This window comes from Balaenoptera ricei, chromosome 4 (genome assembly GCF_028023285.1).
Source record: "Balaenoptera ricei isolate mBalRic1 chromosome 4, mBalRic1.hap2, whole genome shotgun sequence".
In the NCBI taxonomy this organism is placed as follows: Eukaryota; Metazoa; Chordata; class Mammalia; order Artiodactyla; family Balaenopteridae; genus Balaenoptera; species Balaenoptera ricei.
This window is the reverse complement of record NC_082642.1, coordinates 133800624-133827302: the sequence shown is the minus strand read 5'-3', so window position 1 is coordinate 133827302 and position 26679 is coordinate 133800624. Positions and strand designations below refer to the sequence as shown.

At 31.6% G+C, this 26679-nt stretch overlaps 1 protein-coding gene across 2 annotated transcripts in view; it reads right to left on the bottom strand.

Annotated features, from left to right (window-relative positions):
* Window positions 1-2370: 2370 nt before the first annotated feature.
* The window catches only part of USP25 (ubiquitin specific peptidase 25), a 139021-nt gene continuing 114712 nt past the window's right edge, over window positions 2371-26679 (bottom strand). For both annotated transcript variants that reach the window (XM_059921381.1, XM_059921383.1), the window contains 6 exons: window positions 17192-17370; window positions 15299-15377; window positions 10874-10953; window positions 6864-6987; window positions 3283-3478; window positions 2371-2973 (listed from right to left, as the gene is read on the bottom strand). In XM_059921381.1, the coding sequence (XP_059777364.1) occupies window positions 2801-2973; window positions 3283-3478; window positions 6864-6987; window positions 10874-10953; window positions 15299-15377; window positions 17192-17370 (831 nt within the window). In that variant the 3' untranslated portion in view covers window positions 2371-2800. The remainder of the gene's footprint in view (window positions 2974-3282; window positions 3479-6863; window positions 6988-10873; window positions 10954-15298; window positions 15378-17191; window positions 17371-26679) is intronic.

The window sequence follows — 26679 nt, the reverse complement described above, 5'->3', positions numbered from 1 at the left end:
CAGAAAAATACATATGCTTTACATGAGGTTATCAATGGCACAACAAACAATATTTAATCTGCTTAACAATGTAAAGTAAATTTAAAAAAAATGATTATACAACTGTATCCCTACTTACTCTTCCCAAGTATGCTGTGTGGATTGTACTTTAGACGGAGGACAATAGGACTCAGAAGCCAAAGTCAACAATTCTGAATCATAAAACAAAGACACTGAACTTCTGGAGAATTAGATATAGGAGGAGAGAATCCACCTTAGTCTCGATAAATCTAAAACTAAGCAAAAGAATTTTTAGTCACTTCTTTGAAATTGCCAGTGAGGGAAATAATGAAAAGTTTCCAAGAAATGAGGGTTCAAAAGTAAATAGAAATTAAACATCAATTTAAGGTGCATAAAATGCTACTGATAGTTTTATTTATTAGTGCTGTAGTTCTCAACATTCAGCAGATATCAGAATCTTCTGAAGGACTTGTTGAAACTTGTTAACTCTTCAAGTTTTAACAAGTGTTAGTCAGTAGTTCTGATATGGGGCTCAAGAATTTTCAGTTCTAACATGTCCCCAGATGACGCTGAAAAGCTGCTTGGCTGGAGACCACATTTTGAGAACTACTTATTTACTGTATTTAGTGTATTGTATTTTAACAAATCTGAAAAGTATTATGGGATCTCACAGGTTCACTCATGGCTACAGTCTCCTTACACAAGATGTTTGTAACAAGTTCCTACAAATCTTAACTTCTATCTATTTGAATTCTACCCTAAATTATTTCAAAATGTAATTTTGGGGGAGTGGGAAGGGAGTACTACAGTAATCAAAATGAAAGTCATTAAATCAAAGTGAAATCTGCCATGGACAACACTTCTATGAGGTTTCATTTTTTTAAATTACTAGCCATAAGTTATATTTAATCCAGTAAATAATGTTAAGAAAATTTCACTAACCTAAATCTTAAGAGTAGATTAAAAGCTGATATAAAAGCAAGCTGTTTCCCTAGGTCTTGAAAAAGGTCACTTTTTAAAATAAGAACTTCAGATTCATAACTAGGAATGAATAAACTGGCTTTTAAGTACAGAGTAAATATGATAATAATACTTACCTGGATGTGCCTTGTAAAAGAAGTAATTTCCATATGGTGTTTAGCAGTTTGTGTCTCAGTGGTCAATTATACACATAAACACAAACAACTTTACCATTATGGTAGAATATCATAAAATACTGAAGATACTTTCTAAATGCTTTGATGATACATATGAAGTTTCTAAACTTGCAATAGGACTTGAAAACCGACGCAGAGCACTAGTTCTGCTCAGTAGAGAATTTGAAATCTAAACCAAAACACATTCTGATGGCTATAATAATATGCAAAATCTAACTTTACAATGGAAGTAGTACCAATTCTTTGTCATTAATACCTTAGCAGTATATTGATACTTTCATAAGGAGTATTATATAACAGTTTAATATTTTCTTGTTCCTCTTCCATCCAGCATCTTTTATGAGAGGCACTTATAAAGAGCACTAGCTTTGGCGACGCTATAAGAAACATACACATGGTATAATGATATATTTTACTACGCTAACAAAGTATCACTTATAAAGAATTTTTATAAATTCAAAAATAGGTTGTAGGTAACAATGATTACCTTTAAAGCATTGAATTTCATTCACAATATTACTTCATTAATCTTAAACAGCAGTTCCATCTACAAAATGTTCTACAGCTTTTTCCTTTTTGAAAAGGAGGTAAATAAATGCAGGTAAGGTACTCATAAATTCTAGTTCAACAATATCAACTTCATTTCACAGCACTGATTAGTAGAGAACATTTTCAAATAAAGTAGTATACAATTTACAAAAATAGAATGACTATATAATGCAAACACTGTCCTCCATTATGAAGAATACGTGTGTGTATACATGTGTGTATGTATGTATATATACATATACATATTTCTTATAAGTTTCACTATTAAATAGCCCTTATTCAAGTACTTTTTTTCTGGTATCTCTTGAAATAATCACCTTGCTATATTATATGTAAATACATAAAAAAATAAAAGGTTAATCTAAGAAAAGGTTAAAAGTTTCAGTGTGGTTGACTTAAATATCAGCCGCTCACTTCAGTGAAAACCTGATTTGAATTCAAAACAGGTTTAGGTGCCATACTAAGTTTAACAACTTAGTCAAAAATATAGATATATTTAAGTGTCAAGTACTCAGTAAATTTCTAATGTGCTAACATTAGAGCAAAATTAAAAGTGTGTATTAATCTATTTATCACCCAATCTTAAACAATCCCCAGACAAAATTCATTTATATAACTAAAAAAATACACTAATATATAATATACCTGCTTACAAACACATAGGTAGCCATAAATAAAACTTTATTCTTTAATTTCATTTACAAGCTACCAAATATTATGTATTGTACACAGTGCTGAACACTTAAATGGCTGTAGTCATGGAGGATCCAGACTGAATGGAAAGCTGCAGATAAAGAAAAGATAAAAGCAAAGTAATACTGTAACAGACAAGTGGCAAAAGCATGGTTTTGCCATAATAAAATCAATTGGATTTGTAATTATACATCAGTTCTGGTTAAAACAAAGTGAGAGCCATGCGATTCTCAGCTTTGTTTGCAGTCTGGCTAAAGTCTGTAGAGTCCTTTTGTCTTCTGCGGTGATTAAAATAAAAAGTTAAAAACTATAGCAGCAACAAGCAAACCCTGTAACAGGAAGGCAAGGGTTAAGAACTAAAAAAAAGTTTATACAGTGTGTTTAGGGAAAGTATGTGCAGTTTATCTTCCATCAGCAGGAGTCCGACTGAGGGACAACATGATTCGGGCAAATCGCTCACAGAGTTCATGCGTGGAGTACGGAGGTAACTTCGGTGGCTCGTGGAAACCTTTAATCTCCGTAGAACAATCAAGCAGTTTTGGCAGAAAATCTGTCAGCTTCTCTTGGAGGTTTGCTGCAAATATAAACAATTAGATGTAACTAAAGATAGACAGGGAGAGAAATTATCTTCAACAAGATTTATTAATTTGGAGTGGTCAGTTGATGTTTCATTTCAAAACATGTAAAATCATTACCATTTTGGGGGAAGAAGTAAAACATAAATGGCAACAGTAGTGTGCACAGCTTAGTTTGTAAATAAGAAAAAAAACTGATGTGAATATAAACATGTTACAGAATATAAAAAATGATAATAACTAACATCTAATTCTAACTGCTTTTAATCCCAACACCCCAGGTGTCCACCTGCATTGTTTAAACTTACATTCCATTTCTTGTCCAAGGTAGGAACACCATCGATTTCTCATATCTTCCACAGCAAGTATATCTTTCTCTTCCATTTCATCCACCAATAACAAGGGCAAAAATGGGACAATAAACTCATTCATGATAATCAGACCATTGTTTACTTCTCGATCCTCTCCAGATTCAAACAGTTCTGCAGCCTGCTCATTTAATTTCTTAATGCAATGAAAAAAAGAACAACAGGTTTGTTTCCTTTTTTAATTAAATAAAAATGTAAGTGTTAATACTGAAGGCAACATAACAAGCATGTTCCCAGACAGTATTAGAACAAATGGAAGTCACAAAAAGCAACCTCAACCTATTGAGCAAGAAAAGTCTCTTAGAAAAGTCTATGCATATAACAACAGAAACAAAAGCAAAAAAGAAGTGGGAGAAATCATGTTGCCATGTTTTTAAAGCTTATGTTCAGTTTATTTCACTTTGATCATCACTATAGGGACCATTTTTAAATTTGTTCTCCAGAGGTAAATTTCCCCCAATTCTAAAATTTGACAAGCACTCAAAGTAATTTTAAAAACAAAGAAATTTTTGAAAGACTCATCATCATCTCCATAAATGTCAACTGAACAGGGACTGTTATATTTCTTGATACAAAAATATAAAGGTAATCCATTAGTTCATTTATTCCTTCAAAAAATTCTTACTCAGTACATGCCATGTGCCAGAAACTGTTCTAGATGCAGGGGTACCCAAGCGATTAATACAGAAAACTCTCATGGAGTTTATAATCCCTTACAATACAGGGATCAGTAAACTTTTTCTGTAAAGGACAAGATAGGAAATATCTTAGGCTTTGAGGGCTATATCGTTTTCATTGCAATGACTGACCTCTGCCACTGCTGCACAAAGGCAGCCATATGTAAATGAATGGGCATGCCTATGTTTCAATAAAACTTTATTTATAAAAACAAGTGGTAGGCTGGAGCACAGGTCAAGTGTGCTGACATCTAATTGAGTAGAAGAGAGAAATCCATGAGATAAGAAACAGACATAGGAGACAGATAAAAAGATACAGGTATAATAAGACGTTTATGTCTGAAGTTTTATGTTTACAGAATGATAAATATGATTTTTAAATAGTTTTAAGCTGAATTTCAAATACAAAAATTTTATTATTTCTTATGGTTATATTATGTCATTCTTGTGCAATTTATCTTGACTTTGTAAAGAGGCTTATGCTGAAAGTCCAATTCAGCCACTAAGCAAATTATTTAACCTTCAGCAAACAAGTACTTTCCTAGCTTCAGCATCTTTATATGAAAAATGAGATACTATTACCTTCCTTACACAGTGGTTAAGAGGATTAAATGAGGTAAGCCTTTAAGTATCTAGTGTAATTTTTATAATTTGCATTCAAACACATATAATTATTCTGAAATTCGATGTTAAGTTCACTAAATCAAAACATATCCTAGAAACAACTCAAACATAGTATGTCCAAAGCCAACCTTATTCATTCTCTTAAGAGTCCCGAAAGCCAAAGACAGGACTAGTAAGTCAGGCAGCCTTAATGCTTCTATTTCCTTCTTCCCACTCATCTAATAGTTACCAAGTCCTTGATTTCATTTCCTTTACCATCTTATATACCCTCTCTTTCATATTCATTGTACTTCTGCCTTAGTTGATGCTCTCGCCCTCTCTTCCCTGTCTATCTCCTCTGGCGTTCTTCATTTCAATCTTTACTCCTTTCCAGTTCATCTTCTAGTATACTACTGCCAGAATTATTTTCCAAAAACAAACCTGATCATGCCAAACTTACACCAACTTTACAATGGTACCAATGCATTAGAATGGTGCATAAGCTTCTTCACAGTCTGACATCAACAAATCCTGTTGGCTTCATCACTTCCACCTAACCCTGTTCCTCGTAACTTAGCCACAATGGATTTATCTTCATTTTCTGTTGTATACTTTCCATGCCTTTTCATATGATATTCCTTTGTCTGGAATGTTTTTCTCTCTTCTCTACAAGGCATTAAACTCTTATTTATCCATCAAGATCCAGATCAGTGTTTATCTTATCTCTTAAGCTTCTCCCCAACAATTCCAGGCATATTATTTTGCATATTTCTCATAATAATACTTATTCTGAAATATAAAAATTATCTGTGTACATCTCTCACCAGATTGAATTCTCTTAGGATAAATAATAGGTCTTACTTATCTTTGCATCCCTCAGAATCTGACATTCAGTAAATACTCAATGTAAAAAAAAAAACAAAACCTTAAAGGAACACTAAAATAATCCTCCTGAGGTTTTCTTTAAATCCCTATGTGAAACAACAAAGTGTGGCTGGTTTACTAACTTATAATGATAAAAGAAACACATTCTACCATTTTATAAATGTCTTAGAATAACCATCAAGTTTTGGTTGTATTTATGTTTAAAACAGTTTTACCAAAATATTTCAATATCCTAACACTGTAACATTTTTACATTAAAAATTGCTTTAACTCATTCAATGCAAAATTTTATATAATTATATAAAACTTTGTACTTTTTTAAACTGAAATATATATAATTCAGGTCCTCCTTCTCAGGGGTTGATTAAAAACCTTTTGAAACTGACCAAATTAAGAATACCATCCTTAATGGATACAAACCATCAATAATTCAAGTCTTAAAATACACTCAAATGCAGCAAAATCAGCTAAGAGAAAAATAACAAGATCACAAGCTTCTAATATTCCCATTCAAAAATTCTGAAAACATACCACAGACTACAATTAACATATACTATGTAGTTCTACTGAAAGAAAACATTTCACCAGTACACCTACTTAAAGTTTTTTAAAGTACACATTTGAATACCTTTATATATTTTATAGAAAAAAATTGCAACTTAGAAGTTCACAATCTATAGTCACGTTAATAGCTAAATGAAATCTAATCAGAAAAAAGTATAAAGATGGAATTTGTAATTTTATACATAAAGGTTAGCTGACTCAAGAAACATTAACAAAGTACTACAGATATCTAGAGAGTAAACTGGTGGGGGAAAAAAAAAACTTGCTAAAAAGATTTCTTAAAGTTTACAACAACAATAATATTTCAGCACATGGATAGTAAAAATATTTGAGGAAAAAAATTCCATTGACTAGGTGAAAATAAAGGATATTATACTACAATGAATCCTTTAACATCATGTACACTATATACACTATTTATAAAAACTCAGAAAAATCTATTCTTTTTCTGGAATAATAATGATGATAATTCATAACATCATTTAGCCCCTCTTCTGTCATCAAAAGAGGGAATGGCAGAATGAGAAGAAATCTAAATATAAAAATGTAATTATTCTGATCTCATTTTAAGAACATTTCTGGTTCATCATCTGTAAAACTTAAGATCCTTAAAGAAGAAGGGATAAAGAATTGAGTGTATTTTCCCACCTCAAGGGAACAGACCCAGATTATAGACATCATCATGACACCTCATCAGAATTAATAGTCAATCACTTATATATGAGTCTGGAAAATTGCCCCAATGGAAGACAAAATGATAAAGTAAACACATACTATGTGCATTCAACTTACTAGTAAACATTCTCTTCTATAATGTGATATCAATTCTTCATCATGTCCTCTGTATGGGCCTTTGGACAAGAGTTCTTTGTTATTCTGATAAGCACAGATAAGGAACAGCAAGGAATCTATATAACTTAAAAAAAAAAAAAGTATAGCATTAGTATTTTATCTTTGTAAAAAAAAGGTCAATTACAATTTTAAAGCATTTTAAGTATACATTTAAATTTTGATTATCCAGAACAACATTAAAATAAAAACTATCATCTGATGATACACTGTATGCCTGAAGGCATCTTCTGAGCAACAGCCGCATCTGAAACCAGCAGACAGTTGTCTTAAAAATAAAACAAACAAAAAACAGAGCTAGGAATTAAGAAAAAACTGAGAGAAAAAGGCCATAATTGATGAATTCAGAGTTCCTTCTGTCTTCCTTGGTATTTATTTCCATTTAGACTCAAAATTAACACTGATGTGAAAGTCAGTGATCTACTTTTTATTTATTATTTATTTTTGGTTGTGTTGGGTCTTCATTTCTGTGCGAGGGCTTTCTCCAGTTGTGGCAAGCGGGGGCCACTCTTCATCGCAGTGCGCGGACCTCTCATTATCGCGGCCTCTCTTGTTGCGGAGCACAGGCTCCAGACGCGCAGGCTCAGTAGTTGTGGCTCACGGGCCTAGTTGCTCCGCGGCGCGTGGGATCTTCCCAGATCAGGGCTCGAACCCGTGTCCCCTGCATTAGCAGGCAGATTCTCAACCACTGCGCCACCAGGGAAGCCCCTGATCTACTTTTTAAACAACATAATGCCAGTTTTGTTTGAGGGAAGGATCAGGTTACTTTGTTCCTTTACCACGAACAGCACTCAATTCATTCAGTGACTCTTTTTTAGTCAGGTTTTTTTCTATGTGAGGGCACAGTTCTACTCATTGAGAAAAATGTAACAGAGGGGAGAATATCCAAAGGAGATGGGTGAAGTAGAAGGGAGAAAATGCTTCTAAATCTGGGAAATCTAGTGGGATACAAACAGACAAAAGAAAACACTAACATAAAAGGCAGGCAGGGTTAAGCCTCTGTTTTATAGTTAATATTAATATGTTATTGATATAAGTCTAGACCTTAAGAAGTTCAAACTAGGTTTTAAAAAGGGAATATGGGAAAAATGTTTGAGTATTATATTTGTCTCTAAAATGATTATTCTTCTCCTAACATGCTGTAGGAAAAAATATATACAGCTATATATTTGTATAACTGAAATATGAAAGATATTTTAAGATATTACCTAGGTGTCAGATTTTCCAATCGTAATGTATCTTCTCACAAATTCAGAAAAATGCAACATCCTAAAAAGTGAAATACTGTACAGAAACAATGTTTACTGCCAATCAGTGTTACTGTTTATTAATTTCAGGTGCTCAGAAACAAGTCTATATTCCAAATGTTAAATGTAGAATTATGTGGAAATTAATGTACACATTCATGACAAATCAAATTACACACCTGAAACTACTTCATAAAAAATAAGTTCTTTTAAGTATGTTTTGAAAACAGCTTTTCCCAGGAATTTGTTTTTGAGAAAACTTAGGGTATGAAATCTTATTTAGAAATAATATGGGTATAGTCTCAGCTAAAGCTTTTTTTGTTTAAAGAGTGATAGTAATATTAAACGTTGTTTTACGCCACTAAGTTGAATTAGTTTGCTGGCACATCTACCTTTCCTTTTACAGCTATTAAGCTTCCTGTTGAAAGGTCTCCCCTGAATGACATCCATATCTGGCTTTCTAGACCTGAGTCATCGCTCTGAGAATAGCTCTGAAACCATGAACATGTTCCAATTTTCTAGTGAAGTACACAAAACGTTCTACATTTTATCAACCTTTAAAGTGCTTACATTTCAAGTAATCAGAATAAAATTCAGCAGTCCAGTTACCAAATTCTTATTTAAGATAAAATAAGACTATGTAGCCTGATAGATTCTCTTTATCTTCCATTTTTACTGCTGTAAAATTATGGTTCCTAAAAACATGATTTCATTTCACTATTCACAGAAGTAATAATGACCCATCAATAAATAATTCAATTTATGGTTTTCAAGTGCTAAGTTTTCATTAAAAACAAGTTTGAACGAACCTTTTGGCAATGTTTTATACACTGCTAGTTACAGTAACCGCTATATTTAAAGTGGTAAAATTAACATTTCTTTTTTCAATATTCCATAAATATTATTTGTCACCATTACTAATTTTCTAGCTGATCTTTTGCATTTGCTATGCTAAGAATATTCACTTTACCAACAAGAATATATTTAAGAATAAGCAAATTATGAAATTTAAACATAATTCCAAGTTATACTTAAGTCCTTTAACAAATGTTAACTCAGAAAAGCTAATGTAGAAGTTATGCAGAGAGCAAGAAAATGACAGGTTCATCTTGTTAATTCGTATTGAGATAATGAATACATTTTGTCCTTTTCTGATTTCATTAAATTATACAAGAATACAGAGGTCTCTATTTCAATTTTTCTCTCCCTAGTTAGTCGTGTGACCTTGACAAAGTTATTGCAGCACTGTGAAGCCCAGTTTCTTTACCTATAAAATGGAAATACCTTTTAGATACTCTATTCAATTGTAAGACCATATTAATATTTTTCTCAGAAAACTTAATCTCCAAAATCCTAAAGCTAATTAGAATATCCCTATTAAATAAAACTTTGACCAAAATATTAATAAAATAGAGCTGATCAAAATAGTTTTCTATTTCAGTGACCAAAGTGAATTAACTTAAAAGTACACAATCACTAGGACTTTAATAATTTGTATCCAAGTATTAACATTACTTTTTACTTTTGTGTGATAACTTTTAAGATTTTGATAAGTGTAAGAATGATGGCACTGTGTACTATCCAACGAACAGAGCAGCACTGTCCAACAGAACTTCCTGCAATAATGGAAGTGGTGTATCTGTGCTGGCCAGAACAGTAGCCACTAGTCACGCATGACTACTGAACATTCAAAATGTGGCTAGTATGATTGAGAAACCGAATTCTTAACTTTAAAAATTTTAATTAATTTAAATTTAAATTTTTGCATGTGTCTGGTGGCCACCATGTTGGACAGCATAGCTCTAGAAGTAATGTTCCATGTTGGCATTTAAAAAAAACAACATTATTACCTAAAGTGGAGGTTTCTTATACTTTACACAATAAAAAAGAAAAGGAAAAAAAAAGAAAGAAATCAATATCCCTTTTACTTGGTGGCAGTATTACAGTGTATATTAAATATAGCACATAAAAAAATCCTTAGTCAAGTAAATTAATGTTAAAGGATATGAATTGAGAAATACATGGATAATAAGTAAATACACATTAGTGAATAATCTATAATGGTCAATAAATCAATATGTATCCTTTTCTTCTCAGTAACAATGATTGCAATTTAAAAAGTAGAAATTCCTTTAAAACCATCTGTAATTTGTATGAGAAGTAATCTAAAATATTTATAGTCGCAGTATTTAGAAGACAAGTGATTAGTTTTCTACAGCTATATTTTTTATAGTACCTGGAAGTTCAGAGAAAGAGACAGATTAGAAACGCTATCTCTAATTTGAAGTCAAGATTAAACTCAGAAAGAACAGGAAAAAGGCTAGTGACTGGAAGGTGGATGTTGGAGAATACAAAGAATTCTATTTGCTGGGCTACCAGCTTCTTCGGTCCCCAGCAAACTTCTAGGCTTCAATCTAATCCTATTCCATTCTAACTTTCAATTGTAGTGTTTGAGAGCTGATAAAAACAATGACAATAATGCCAGCTTTACAGATTTAGCTTAAAATGGAAAATATATTGTATGTGGGGTATATGGGAACTCTTTGTATTAATTTTGCAATTTCTCTGTAAATCTAAGACTGTTCTAAAATAAAACATTTATTGAAAATATACACTGCGAACAAAACCTTTTCTATAGATGAGGTCACATCTGAATAGAACACAAAAATTAAGCTCTTCTTTTCATGTGTGTCCATTTTGCCTTACCTTTCTCTTTGAAAATTTTCTAGCCCAATTATGAGATACATGGTTGTTTCCCTGAATTTTCTATAATCCTGATGCCATTCCTGTAGGTGAAAGAAAAGAGTAAAAGTATATAGATATTAAAACTACAATGAAAACTGCTTATAAATGCATTGTTTTGATAACTGTTTGAATTAATAGAAGCAAAGAGTTCATAATCAAAGATAAACTAGACCTAAATCAAGACTTTACTGTCTTATATACAAAACTATTTATCGGTATAATAATAAATGTAAAAATTATTAGACATTGATGAGAAATTAAACAACAATGATCTCACTAGAAGAAAACAGAAATACAAAGGCAAGATAATCAGTCAGGTACGTCATCTCTCTCTCTCAAAAATTCTTCAGTGTAAAATTTTATTATTAAGATATCATTATAGAATATTTGGGGTGCATGTATCTTTTCAAATTAGTGTTTTCATTTTTTCCAGATACATACCGAGGAGTGAATTGCTGGATTATATTGATGGTTCTATTTTCATTTTTTTGAGGAACCTCCATACTGTTACCCATGGGGAGAGGGAAAGGAGGAGTGCGATAGGGGTACAGGATTACAAAATACAAACTACTATGTATAAAATAGATAAGCAGCAAGGATATATTGTATAGCACAGGGGATTATAGCTATTATCTTGTAGTAACTTTTAATGGAGTATAATCTGTAAACTGAACCTATGCTGTACACCTGAAACTAGTATAATGTAAAGCAAATACACTTAAATTAAAAAAATATTATTATAGATCTACATCACATTGAAGGTAGAAGGTAAATGAAGCTAACTCCTCTAACAGGAAGCAAAGCTTGAAGACTGTTATTTGAAGCACAGTTTTAAGGAACTGAAAGAAAAAGCAAAATGTTACATCATAATAAATTTATTTAGCCTTTTAATTTTCCCAAATTTGTGTTAAATTTTAAATGTGGTTGCTGAATACTCTTTTCAGCTGAGCTATGGTGAAAAAGATAGATGTATTTCACATTTCAACAGCCCCTTCCTCCAAAACAACTCACAGTTATTGGGCATGTAATGTGACTAAATGATTCAGAACTCACAACTTATAACTCTAGAAAATGAGTAAAAAAAAAATCAAGATTTTCTTAACTTACTTAATAAAAATTGATTCAAGGAAAATCATAACTAAAATTCAATATAGGACTAACCTAAGGGAGATAGCGATGATAGAAGTGTGAAAGCTTTTATATACATATTATTATAAGTAAATGAAAATAAGAAACATACAGGCCAGTTATTGACCAGCTACATTCTACTTGAATACGAATCATTTTAATTTTTAATTTTAAAAGGCATAATTTCCACACTATTAGTAGACCTTAATAACAAATAAAGGTTAAATTGTCTTGCAAGCATAAAGTTAACTTTTCTGGGGGAAGTATTCAAATTGCCACTCTATTGTCATTAGAATCACCTTAGAAGTTGTTAAGTAGGTAAACTTTTTCTTTAAAGGGTTAGACAATAAATGTTTCAGGCTTTGCAGGCCATGCAGTCTCTGTTGTAGTTACTCATCTCTGCGGCTGTAGTGTGAAAGTGCTGATGTGCAACACCTAAACAAATGGCTTGTGTTCCAATAAAACTTTATTTAAAAAAAGCAGGTAGTGAGCTGGATTTGGTCTGTGTGCAAGGTTTGCTGATGTGCGACTTAGAGCAAGACAAAGATATGTGGGATATACAGAATCCAAAAACATGTCATGTAAATACCTATAAGACTTAGTGGATCTGCAGTTAGAAAAAATATGAGAAGTTTTCATAATAAAAATATGCTGAATCCAATCTGATGAAGCAAGCTTGTAGAGAGACTGTAGAATCAAATCACAGTTAAAAAATCAAGTCCCATGTTACCTGAATCTTGGAGACAAAGGTAGAGTTAGCAACCAATTTGCCTGCCATCTCTGGCATGTACTGTGTGTCCATTTATTTGTGGCTGTGTTCCTAGATTTTCTATTCTGCTTTATTGTTCGAATTTACCTATTCTTATGCTAATATTATTATAAAGCATAAAGGTTAAAATAATTTGTATTGATTTCAAGTAAAAAGCCTTCCTACCTTGTTCTTCTTCAAGAATGTCAGGACTAGAGTGAGATCTTTGCATTTCCATAAAATTTTTGAATCAGCTTATTAAAGCTCCATAAAACAACTTGCTAGAATTCTGACAGAAACTGCCCAGTATCAATAAACCATTGTGGGGAAAACTGACATCTTTACAATACCAAGTTTCCCAAACACGATACGATACATATATCCATTTGTTTAGGTCTTCTTTATAATGTCTCCTAAAGTCATGCACATTTTTTGCTATATTTGCTTCTAGGTACTCCACAGTTTGGGTACTACTAAAAATGCTGTTATTCTTAAGAATTTCTATCTGATTATTTGTTACTGGTATAAAGGAATAAAACTGATATTTGACATAAGACTTGTATGTTACAGAGCTCTCTTATCTCTATTTATCTCCCATAAATTTATCTGTAGATTTTGTATTTTCTAGGTATAAAATCTGCAAATAATGATAACTTTCTTTCTCCTTTTGCAATCTCTTACTTTTTGCTTTATTTTTTGTTGCCTTACTGTCCTTGAATTTCCAGTACAATGCTGAATAGAAGTGGTAATGGCATACATGCCTGTCTTTTTCTTGATCACAAAAGGAAAGCTTTCAATGTTCAGATTTCTTTATGATATTTGTTTTTGTTTTTCAAGACACTCTTTAGTAGATTAAAGTAGCTACCTTGTTTCTCCAAAGAAGATATACAGATTGCCAAGAAACACATGAAAGGATGCTCAACATCGCTAATCATTAGAGAAATGCAAATCAAAACTACAATGAGGTATCACCTCACACCAGTCAGAATGGCCATCATCAAAAAATCTACAAACAATAAATGCCAGAGAGGGTGTGGAGAAAAGGGAACCCTCTTGCACTGTTGGTGGGAATGTAAACTGATACAGCCACTATGGAGAACAGTATGGAGGTTCCTTAGAAAACTAAAAATAGAACTATCATATGACCCAGCAATCCCACTACTGGGAATATACCCTGAGAAAACCATAATTCAAAAAGAGTCATGTACCACAATGGTCATTGCAGCTCTATTTACAATAGCCAGGACATGGAAGCAACCTAAGTGTCCATCGACAGATGAATGGATAAAGAAGAGGTGGCACATATATACAATGGCATATTACTCAGCCATAAAAAAAACCGAAATTGAGTTATTTGTAGTGAGGTAGATGGACCTAGAGTCTGTCATACAGAGCGAAGTAAGTCAGAAAGAGAAAAACAAATACCGTATGGTAACACATATATATGGAATCTAAAAAAAAATGGTTCTGAAGAACCTAGGGGCAGGACAGGAATAAAGACGCAGATGTAGAGAATGGACTTGAGGACACAGGGAGGGGGAAGGGTAAGCTGGGACGAAGTGAGAGAGTGGCATGGACACATATACACTACCAAATGTAAAACAGATAGCTAGTGGGAAGCAGCCGCATAGCACAGGGACATCAGCTCTGTGCTTTGGGACCACCTAGAGGGGTGGGATAGGGAGGATGGGAGGGAGACACAAGAGGGAGGAGATACGGGGATATATGTATACATATAGCTGATTCACTTTGTTATACAGCAGAAACTAACACAACGTTGTAAAGCAATTATACTCCAATAAAGATGTTAAAAAAAAATACAACGCAAAACAAAAAATAAGTGGAGAAAAATAAACGACGATTATATTTAAAAAAAAAAAAAAGACTGTTTTCTGTATCCTTCCTTTTATCTGTTAATGTAGTGAATTACACTATTGTTTAAGGGAATATAAAGTAATTAAGTTTGTAAATGAGAGCGGTCATTAATCAAAGGCACTCATGAAAGCAAGTTAAAATTTACCAAATTTATAAATTTTTGAAAAGATAATGTATAAAGTTAAATTTAAAAGCTTGAAAAAATACTAGGTGTTTGAATTGGTAACTTAAAAAAATATTAATTTTAAAGCCAAAGTTAACACAAAGAGAATTTTTTGCACAAAAATTACCACAGGCATGATACGAGTGCTCATGTGTGTGCTCGAGATCTCTCACACAACACTGTCCAATAATGACAAATATATATGGCATACAATGATTAAAACGAATTTCTAACTTCCCCCCAAAATATCTGATGAAGCAAAGAAAAAATACAGCATGGCTTCACTGTAGTACAGTATGTAAGACCATAGGTTCTGTTAACAAAGTTGTGACGTGAAGCTATGAGAACTTTAGGCAAGTTACTTCACCGCTCTATGTCAAATTTTCTCACGTGCTTAGCTGTGCTGAAATGAAAGATTACTGAATTAACCAATTCCTCAATCTACAGTTCAACCTCTCAAAAGGCACATTACCTCATACTCCTCAAAGTTTACTTCTTCAGGTTTTATCATTTCAATTTTGGCTTGAGCAACTTTCATTATGTTGTGACACCTTCAAATAAAAGAAATGTATTTCTAAATCAAAAGCAAACTCCATAAAAACTGAAAAACATGTGTTACACAAAACTAAACTACCCAACACATATGAAAATGAAATACACTATCACTGAGCAATATTTTTTTGAGGAAACAACTTTCAAATAACTTAAGTGAAAAATGTGTTTTTTGGACAATACCAGATAGTTACAAAGTATATAAAGAAGACAGAAGCAATAATTCTAATTCAAATTTACCATGTTATATTTATTGATACATATGGCTTTTAAATTATATTCTATTAATAAAGATGGGATATGTAAAAAAAATTTTAAATTTATAATGTATTATTAAGTAAGCTCCAGAGACACAAAATCTTATTTTCCCCCAAATGGTATTATTCATAAATAGTAAAAAGGAATCCAAAATGTGCCTATCATTTCAGGTAGGAATGGAAACATTTCAATAGATTTTATGATCAGAACCATTGCTAAAGAAATCTCCCCAAAATATATTTAGTTATCACACACATTTTACTCCAGATTTCAAGCACAAAAGAAATTAGATTTCTTAAAACAAACTATTTTTAGTTGCCAGGGCAAATAACTGCAAAAGACTGAAAAATCAATGTGAGTACTCCATAAGTATCCTCCCCAAATTCAATAGCATATACTCATTGGAACATAGTACACTGACAGTCCAGATAATGAGGGTTATAACTTCTGAATTCTTCACAGTTATATGTAACAAAATAAGTGATGCCAACCTTACTACTAATAAAAATATTAATAGCCAATACTCACTGAGCATTTACTGTCTACCAGATAATGCTCAAAACCATTTACCTGTATTATTTCACTTAATCCTAAATTTCACAGCAGACACATGGTGAGGCAGAAATTAAATCTAGATGCTTTGTTTTCCCTCATACTCTTCTCTACTCACATATTTTTAATTCAGTATTTTTGAGACATTCATGAAAGGATAATCATTTACTTCAGAATTAAAATGTGTTTACAATGAACTCCAAGATAGTATAAATGTTTCTGTATTCTAAAATAACTTTTCAGTACTTTGGATCTTTACCTGAGGCCTAAATTTTTTTAAATAGTATTCATTCTAACTAGACTAAATTAAAATTTTTAACATTAGTAAATAGTTTTATAGGAGTTTCTAAGAGAAAACATTTTTTGGTAAACCAAAATTAATTTAACCATTCTAAGCCTTCTCTTTATGTCAGGAGATGTTTAATTACTTTATTTGTATATATGATTAATTACTTTTCTCCAGTGGTTCTCAAACAAGGGTTATTTTGCTCCCTCAGGGGATATTTGGCAGTATCTGGAGACAGTATGGGTTGTCACCAGTTGGAGGGTACTACTGGCATTTAGTGGGTAGAGGCCAGGAACATTACTAAATATCCTACAAATTACCGGACAGCCCCCTCAAAAACAAAAAATTATTTGGCCCCAAATATCCATAGTGGAGAGGTTGAGAAATTCAAATATTAAGTCCCAAAAGGGCAGTGATAATTATATTATACTCTTCTGTGTACCTTTACATTGCCTAGCTCAGTACCTTAGTTCACAATTAAAATGTACTAAAGCGATCTAAATTATTTTTAGTTCAAACTTTTAAAGGTCATGATTATAAATCCCAAATAAATTACAAAGCAATTGTTCAAATTAAGTGAAGTCAAATTCTGTACTGCATTTATTGAAATATGTCTGTGTATGTGTAAAATAAACATTCAAAAATTGCACTGGGAGCTATAAAAAAGACAAGGACAATTTGAGCACACGAATAAGATATTTAACATTTTCAAATTACCTTTCATCAAAACTCAAATTTCTATCTCCAAATTGTTCTAGCAATGTTTTCTCAATGATTTTCTTTGGAGCCTGATTCTGGATAAAGTAGACTACTACATGATGTAAACGGTAGTCTGTTTCTGGTGGGGTATCTTCTTGGGCCAATTTAACCAACCTTGAATATTCCAACTTAATTGCCTAGAAAGTACAAGAAAATGTCAATCTTGGTTAATTATAATACTTAAAATCTTTCAATATTATAACTTAATTATCCTTACAGTGAAATATGCTTTTTTCCTTTTAAAATATTACAAATAAGGTAGTAGTACATCTAAGAATATTGTCCCATGTTCCATAGTTTAAATACATCTAAGCTTACCATGTGAGTAACTTTGTAAAACTTATCAGAGCCTGGTCAAAGTCTATTCAGAGGCATAAAGCAGAGATGCTAGGTATATCACCTAACCTATGCTCAGTTTGATGTACCCCTCTAATGTTTCAAATTCTAGGGCTGAACTGCAGTTCCCTAGAATACCCATATCTGAAAGAAAATGGCTGGCTCTTAAATGCATAACATCACCACAATTAACTTCAACTGTAGAGCTGACAAATAAGGGATGAAAAAGCAAGTTTTTTATTTACCATAAAATAAATTTTTTATTGTTTCAAAAATATTTGAATTTTATCAGTGTAATGATTATTAATGCATAATATCACTATTACTACCTTGATACTTGAGCTTATTTTTTCTTTATAAACACCTCAGAATTCATATTATAATGGGAAACAATAAATACTAATGCATGTTCCCACACATAAGCAAATGATTTGAAAAATATCTGCTCATAAAGAAATATGTGTACAGTTATATATCAAATACTACTATAAATAAGAAGCCCATATAGTTAAAGATAACACTATAAAAATATTCATTCATATTAGACACATCTAAATTCTAACTCTGCTAACCATAAAACATTTGGGGTTACATGCAAAATATATTTTACAAAAAGTCCATTCTACTGGAAAGGGTTTTTCTTTTTTCTTTTAAATGCATGCCTTTCCTAAGCAATTCTTGGCCATCCAGAAACTACCACCTATGGGGCTGTATTTTATAGAAGTGAGAAAACATAACAAAAATAGTAAATGAAATATTCTAGTTATATATTCTTAGGGGAGCTAATAAGTCCTTTCTATTGATATATAGCTTAGCATTATAAATAGAGTAAGGTAATTACTCTATAGCTAAAATAAATTATTCCAGTTTTATTTTGGATATACATGTCATTCTAAAGTGTTACTGCTGTGGTTAAAAATAGCAATGAAAATTAACTATATTTAGTCATGTAAGACTATGATGGCTCACTTTACTGCATGCTTTGCTTATAAACTCTTTAATCTTCCCAATTTGAAATTAAAAATTTTTCCAATTTGAAAAAAAGGCACATGGTCATTTAATAACTAAACTATACGGAATTTGAGAATAAGTGTAAAAGAAAAACAATAAATAACTGTTCTTCCTTATCATGGCCCTTAGACAATGATTGGCAGAGGCTATTAGAAGGTTTTTGGATATTTAAATATTTCAGATGTCATGCTTTTGGCCGAAATTAGTATGACCAGAATAAAATAAATTTCTCTTAAATAATATAGGTTTAGACATAAGGAATTACAACACTAAATGATTATCCATTCTCCCACCTGCCTTCAAAACACAGGCTGTGATTTTTTTTTTATAAATAGTAAATAGATTTCTATTAGAGAGCTAGAATATACATCGTCTTTAACTCTAAGATTATGTTTATCTCTTGATTTTGCTCTATTTAAGATTCTCCTAATTTTAATGAGTAAATGCCAAAGTCATAATCTATAGGTGTTTTATTAAACCAGTAGAAGTAGAAAGGTACTTCTAAATATCTAGGAGCAATTTTTCAAACACAAAATACCACATTTTATCAGCATAAATTAATTTATCAACTTTTTTTTTAAATGAATTGCTATTTCTCTAACGTCATTTTATTTATTTTTTAAATATTTATTTATTTATTTATTTATGGCTGTGTTGGGTCTTCGTTTCTGTGTGAGGGCTTTCTCTAGTTGCGGCAAGTGGGGGCCACTCTTCATCGCGGTGCACGGGCCTCTCACTATCGCGGCCTCTCCTGTTGCGGAGCACAGGCTCCAGACGCGCAGGCTCAGTAATTGTGGCTCACGGGCTCAGTTGCTCCGCGGCATGTGGGATCTTCCCAGACCAGGGCTCGAACCCGTGTCCCCTGCATTGGCAGGCAGACTCTCAACCACTGCGCCACCAGGGAAGCCCTCAACTATTTTTTTTTTTTTTTATGAACTTCCTTCTCAAGAAGTTTTCTGACTTCTACAATATACTGCAACCATACACATTCCTTCAGATTTTCAACAAGGTGTTCCACACTGGTATATTTAGGAGAGCTGTACACAATCTACCCTTAACATTTAACATGGTCCTACTAATCAGGCTCAGTGTTAACCTACTGAGTCTTATTTCCTGTTACTCTTCTACCCAGATCAGGTTCGACTCCCCACAAATGCACACATGTCTTTGCTCCTTAAGTTCTCTACATGCATGATGTCCTTGATCATTCCCCATCTAGCCACACATGACTCATTCAATGAGACTAGTTAAAGTCTCTCTCTTTTGAAATCTTCTTCCAAATGATCTCTACTTAGACTTTTTTCTACTTTGCTAAATCATATGATAAAACATATTCTAAATTTATAACTTCTTATAGACTATTTTGATGTAAGTATATGTATACATTAGAAAATGTCAAATATACAAACATACAGTATACTCTGGAGGCAGTAAGATCTAAGGGAAAATCAGCTGGAGTAAAATTCAGAAAGCTAGGTATATCATTTTATTTTTAAAATTGTTTATTTTAAAAACTGATAGTGTACTAAGAGATGAAGAAAAACTACTTCAAATTCCAGAGGGTCAGAATCATATAGGTTATATTCTTTGAGCACAATGTAATATAAATAGGAATTAAAAATAAAGATAATTCCCAAACTAAACACTTAGGAATTTTAAAATACTTTTCTAAATTATTCTTGGACCAAAGGAATCAAAATTATATTAATACTGGGAATATGAGATCTCAAAACCAAAAGGACACAGCCACATTGGTAAAGGAAAATTCCAGCTTAAGCAATACAGAATAACATTTATTTCAAGAAGCTAGAAAAAGAAAATAAACCAAAATAAAGTAGAAGAAATAAAATAATGTGGCAATTAGATAAAGACCACCAAAGGCTTTTTCTTTCCAAAAAGCTGAATGGAAGACCAAAAAATGGAGAAAACACCACCAGAAATAAGGAAGGTGATAATACCAAAGATACAGGAAAAAGTTTTAAAATTTATAAAAGAATAATACATAACTTTATGCCAATAAACTATAACATCTTTATTAAACAGATGATTATCTAGGAAAATATAAGTTATCAGAATTACTTTAAGAGGCAGAAAAACTGAAGAGACGCAGAAAAACTGAAGAGACGCAGAAAAAATATAGATAATTGAAAAGGTTGCCTAAGATCTATGCCCAATAAAGGATTAGGCCCATTCTGTTTTAGAGCTGTGCTGTCATGTCAGATCTTCAAAGACCAGATGATTCCTATATCTAAACTGCTCTGAACCTGAAAAAGGGGGAAAGCCTGCTTAATGATTATATAAAACTAGTATAACCTGAATATCAAAAATTGACAAATATTTTAAAAAAAAGAAAGTATAGATCAATTTTGTCAGTGAACATAGATGCCAAGACCCACATCTATTTTTGATAAACTACCTTGTGTACATAAAGAATATATAGGAACAGATAGTGTTTACAATGATTAAAAAAAAGACGAATGCTAAGATCTTTACTTTGCAAGGATTAAGGAGAAATCTGTTCAGCATCTCAAATAGATGCATTAAAAAATTATCTAAATTCCAATACCAACCAGTTTAAAAGAAAACTCTTAACTGTAAATTTAAGAAAGTGCTTTTAAACTTATAAGAGAGGATCTGTAAAAAACCAACACTACACATTCTATTTAACAATAAAACACTAGAAACATTCACATTATACTCAGGAACTAAACAAAGGAGTTTACTACCATTATTTTATTATTTATTTTCTGAAAAGGCTGGTCAACATAATAAAACCAGAAATAAGAGATAAGTATAATGGAAATTATCCCAATAATGAGATAGTTATTGGGAGGCAGTTTACTGAAATAATCAAGAGAATCAACCAAAACATTATTAGAAAATATAAAGGGTTCAATAAAGTAATTGGATACAATATAAATACATAAAAGTAATTAGTTTTTCCACAACCTACCCTACCAATAATTTGGTATTAAAAGTGAGGATAAACAACTCAATTCACAGAAATAATTTTTATATATCTAAGATTAGATTAAAAAAGAAGGTATAAGACCATTATGAAGTAAAATTATAAAACCTTACTTAAGGACATAAGAGAGGACCAAAAAACTGAAGATTCATATCATGTTCCTTTCTGAGAAGACTCAAAATACTGAAAAATATAATTATCCACCTCACTGTAACTTAATATAATGCAAGTACAATCAAATTCGGAAAGGATTTAAGGAGACAAGTTGCAGTTGGTTAAAAATTATCAAAAAAGAAAAAATGAAACTTGCCAAACTTTCCATTTATAAAAGAAAAAAAATTAAGAGGTGCTTCTACTACAAAATGTCAAAATATATTACAAATGGTCCATAATGTAAATAAGTGTAATATTCAAAAACAGAAAAATGATCAATGGAACAGAGAGACCCAAAGAGACCCATTTATAAAAAGGATTTAATATACAATACAGTATTTTAAGTCAGTGTGCAGAGAATGCATTAGTCAAAGTGTTATTTGTCATGATACGTTTGGACTTTTTGGATATTTCTCTATTTGGAGAAAACTGAAATCTCATATCTGGGAATCAAACAATAAAAATCATTAAAGTAACAAAGATTTGCATAATTTTAGAAGTGATCATATAGTCTCAAATCCATTAAGGAAATATTGCTATATTTTATAAGATTAAAAACATTATGTACAGTTAAGACATCAAAAACAAATTTAAAGATAAATGACAAACCACAAAATACAATTTTCAAATTATAGATGAATCAAATTTCTTAGCAGATCAGATGCTCATTTAACTTAAAAAAAAGAAAAAAAAAGTGTGCAAAAAATGGACAGGCAGTTAACATAAGAAATACCAACTGCCAAAAAATTTAGAGAAAGATACTTAGCCTAACTAAAGATCAAAGATACATAAAATAATGGGATTACCCTTTTTATATCATTTTGTCAGCTAAGCATCAATGATGGTACATTGGAAATTCTACTACGCTATGTTCACATGAGTTTTCAAATGATATATGTACAAGAATGTTCACAAAAATACTGGAAATGACCTAAATGCCCAGCAACAAAAATGGTAATGATGACTTTAATAAAAGTTACAATTTGTGAGGGTTCTTTATGTGACACTGACACTTTATGTGTCTGACACTTTACGTGACAGACACTGTCCAATGATGTCTACATGGATTATCTCATTTAATTCTCAAGATAACTTCTCATTTATAAATAAAAAAAAAATGGCCGTGATAATGTCAGTAAATTGCCTAAGATCACACAATTATTAAGGGATAAAGCTAGAATTTAAACCCAGGCATCTGACCATAGAGCCTTTGCTAGTAACAGCTCGCCTGGGACAGAACTTTCTAACCTAGGCCATGAATAAGCTGTAAGAATTCTGAGATACTAATCCCATCAGCCTTTATGGTGGCCAGATCCATCACTAGATCTATCCATGTTTGTCATAACAAGGAAAAAACTGGAATGCCCTGCTCTAAAAAAATGTTTAAATAAATTTTGGTAAGCTCAACAGGAAATAAAATGTACCTATGAAAAACAATAAATCTACAAATCATGACACGAATAATCATAAACCACATTACATGAAAAAAAAAACTAGAAAAAGAAGAGATAGAAAGAGCATACTTCTATTTTTATTTAAATTATAATGTATGGATGAGTACTGAATATCAGTCTCAATTATCTACCTAGGAGCATATACAAGAAATAATCAATAGAAGCTAACTGTGGAGTGAAAATTAAAAAGTGAGAGAGAAATGTTTACATTCTATGTTTTGGTATATGTATATTTTATTAGTTTAAACATCGCTTTCTCTAAGAAGCCCTCTAGATAACAGCTCTGTTTTTCCATTATAAGGTCTCTTTCCACAAACTGCTCCTTTATCATACTAATTATGACTCTAATTAGTGTTTGCTTCCCCCTAGAAAATAAGCTTCATTAAGGCAGGAACTCAGTCCATCATTTCCCCAGCTATATTCATTGGCTTTAGTACAGTACCTTGATATAAGCAGGTAATACCTTTTGAATATGCCCATCAACAGAATGGAAAAAAAAATAGTGTAGTCATACAACGGAATACCATAAGAGAATGAACAAATTCTAACTATATCCAATAATATATATGAAGCTTCAAACATGTTCTTCAGTAAAAGCAGCCAGACACAAAAGGACCTATAGTAAAAGATTCTAGGTATATAAAGTTCAACAAGAAAACTTACATTGTTAGAAGTTCAGATAACATCTACTTTTGGATAGGGGGAAAGTGTAGTTCATAGAAAGAAGAAACAAAGGTAATTTCTGGAATACTATAATGTTCTATTTCTTGGCCTGGTTGACAGTTACATGAATATGTGCACTGCGATAATTCACAGAGCTGTAAACTCATGAACTGTGTTCTTTTCAGCATGTTTTACATCTTAATAAAAATATTTTTATAACTACTGAATAAACAGAGGGGTAATAATAATAGGCATTTATAAAGTAAAAAACAAACTAATAAAGTTTTGTCAACTGGGAACAATTGTTATGAAGCAATGAAATAACCAGTAAGGAAAAAAAGTTTCATAATATAGAAGTGTTATTGCTTCATTAAAATCCTAAGGGCACTTTAATAGGTACAGACAAAAAAAAAATGTTACAAAAAAGAAATTTTAATGTCTTTGAAAGTAAATGAAAAAAGTTATACTAATCCCATGATTATAATTATGATGTGACCCTCCCACTCTCACCCCTGTACATATACATACAGGCAACTAGTACTTTGAGAATATTATTCCTTTTTTTCCTTCTGGCTTTTATTTTTGCTCATCACAGTAGCCTTGTACTGCCTTTCCCTGGATTTTGTTTTTACATGACAGAAACTTCTGTCTTTAAGCCACTATGATTTGGGGACTTTCTGTTAACAGTGAAAACTAATCTTAATAAATAGAGTCAACTTGGGAAAAGGACTTGGGTAAATGTCTTTTCTCATTTGTTTTTCCAGATCTGCCTGCCTACTAACTCTTTAATATTTGTGTACAGGGGCAGACTCCCATGTGGGAGGGCCTGTGGTTGAAATAGGAACTGTGACTGACTGGGTTGGTAACCCTTCCTAATTCAAAAGTTAATCCTTAGCAAATCCACTTACCCAGCTAGATGTAAGTTTCATTTCCCAACTTATCTTTTTATCAGTAACAAAGCGAACATTTTCATCACGTGGTTTTACTACTAGCAAACATACACAACATTTAAAAAATTGTTCTGATCATAATGCATAAGTAAATCCATATACAGAAGTACTTAAACATGCACAGAGTTGAAAAACTTCTTCTCACAGCCAAAAAGCTAATATAAAATAAAGCCAACAAAGTTTTTTTGGGTAATCCTGTGACAGGATAGAAGAAAAAAAAAAAACTCTTTCCCTCAATTTATAATAAACTAAGCATTAAAAAGAAAGAAAATTAAAACTATACTATATCTGATTTAGGGAACATAGGAAGACAAAAGGAGTCATATGTTAGATTTTGTGCTATGTATATATTTTGTGATTTAATACTGAATGTCGATAATGATTACAGTCAATTGCCAAGAACATATAGAACAATTAAAAGGTCAACTGCTGTAAAAGGAACCAAAAGTCTGTCAAAAGACCTATAACCAAAAAAGGGGTTAAGCTCATATGGTTTTATGAGTGAGTTCTAGTTTACTCTTATGGAACAGTTAATTCCTATGGAAACTATACTAGAGTTAAAGAAAAACAGGAGAGCTCAAATTCATTTACTAAATGAATTTAGTAAATGAACTTAATAAGTATGACATCAAACCTGAGGAAGACAGCCTCCAAATTATAACTTACAGCAATTTTTTTATTAATATAGAATGCAGAAAGCCCAAATAAAATGCTACTGAGCTAAATGTAAATAGGGTATTTTTAAATTTATGAAATAAAAAATTAAGAAAAGTGTTTTAAGAAAATATTCCAGAAAATTTATAATACCTTAGGTTGAAGAAGACTTTTTGTATAGCAGTGAAACTCCAGAACCCAGAAAGGAGAAGAAAGATAGTATAGATAGCACAGTATTTTTAAAACTTCTTTATGGAAAAAGGTACCATAAACTAAATTCAAACAGAAATGGCAGACTGGGAAAAAATATAGGACATACGTCCACAGAGAGAGTAATATATAATAAATGAGAGTACATCTATACCATAGAATACTAAATGCAGGTGGTATAGATAATGTGGTAGATATATTGTCTTAACTTTAAGAATACCCACAATATATTTCTGAGTGATATAAGTTACAAAATAATATGAAGAGTAAAAGTTAAAAAATTTCTCTATATATGCATGTCTTTAAAAACAAAAGGAAAAAACCAGAAAGGTTATACAAATGTTAGAAGTGGTTACAACAGGGCAGCAACAGAGACTGTCGTTATTAGTTTTACTTAAGACACCTCTATATTACTGAATGATTGCATTTGTATACGTTATTTTTGTTATGTATATGACAAATTTTCTCAAATTTTATATTATCAGCTAGAACTTTCCAAATGCTAATCATTTACCTATACCAAAAGTATACATTAATTATAAACTGATAATGTTCACCTACATATTCTTCAATTACAGATAGATGAAAATATACACAAATATAAACTTCAGAGATTTTCTGCTGCATCAAAATCAGAGGGTAAATTTAAAAAGACAAATATATGAGATACAGAAAATACACAAAGGATAAGATGCAAAGGGCATCCCCAAAGTGATGATGGAAGGAGATCTCAAGACATCAGTTATATACCAGGAATAAAGGAAAACCAATGCAAACTGGAGCAGGTCATAAAGCTCCAGAATAGAATTCCACAAGAAAATAAAACTGACAAAGAACAGTGCAAAAAACTAAGCAAACAAAAACCAAAACAACCAATTCCAAGGAAAATGAAAGATGAGGGAAAAGAAGTAAAAGTAATAATATGTATGACTTAGTTCAACCCTGAGTAGCACACAAGAAATAATAATACAAGCTGAGAATTCTGAATTAATCAAATGACAAGATTCTTATACACATATTGCATATGTGTGTGTGTATGTTGATGGA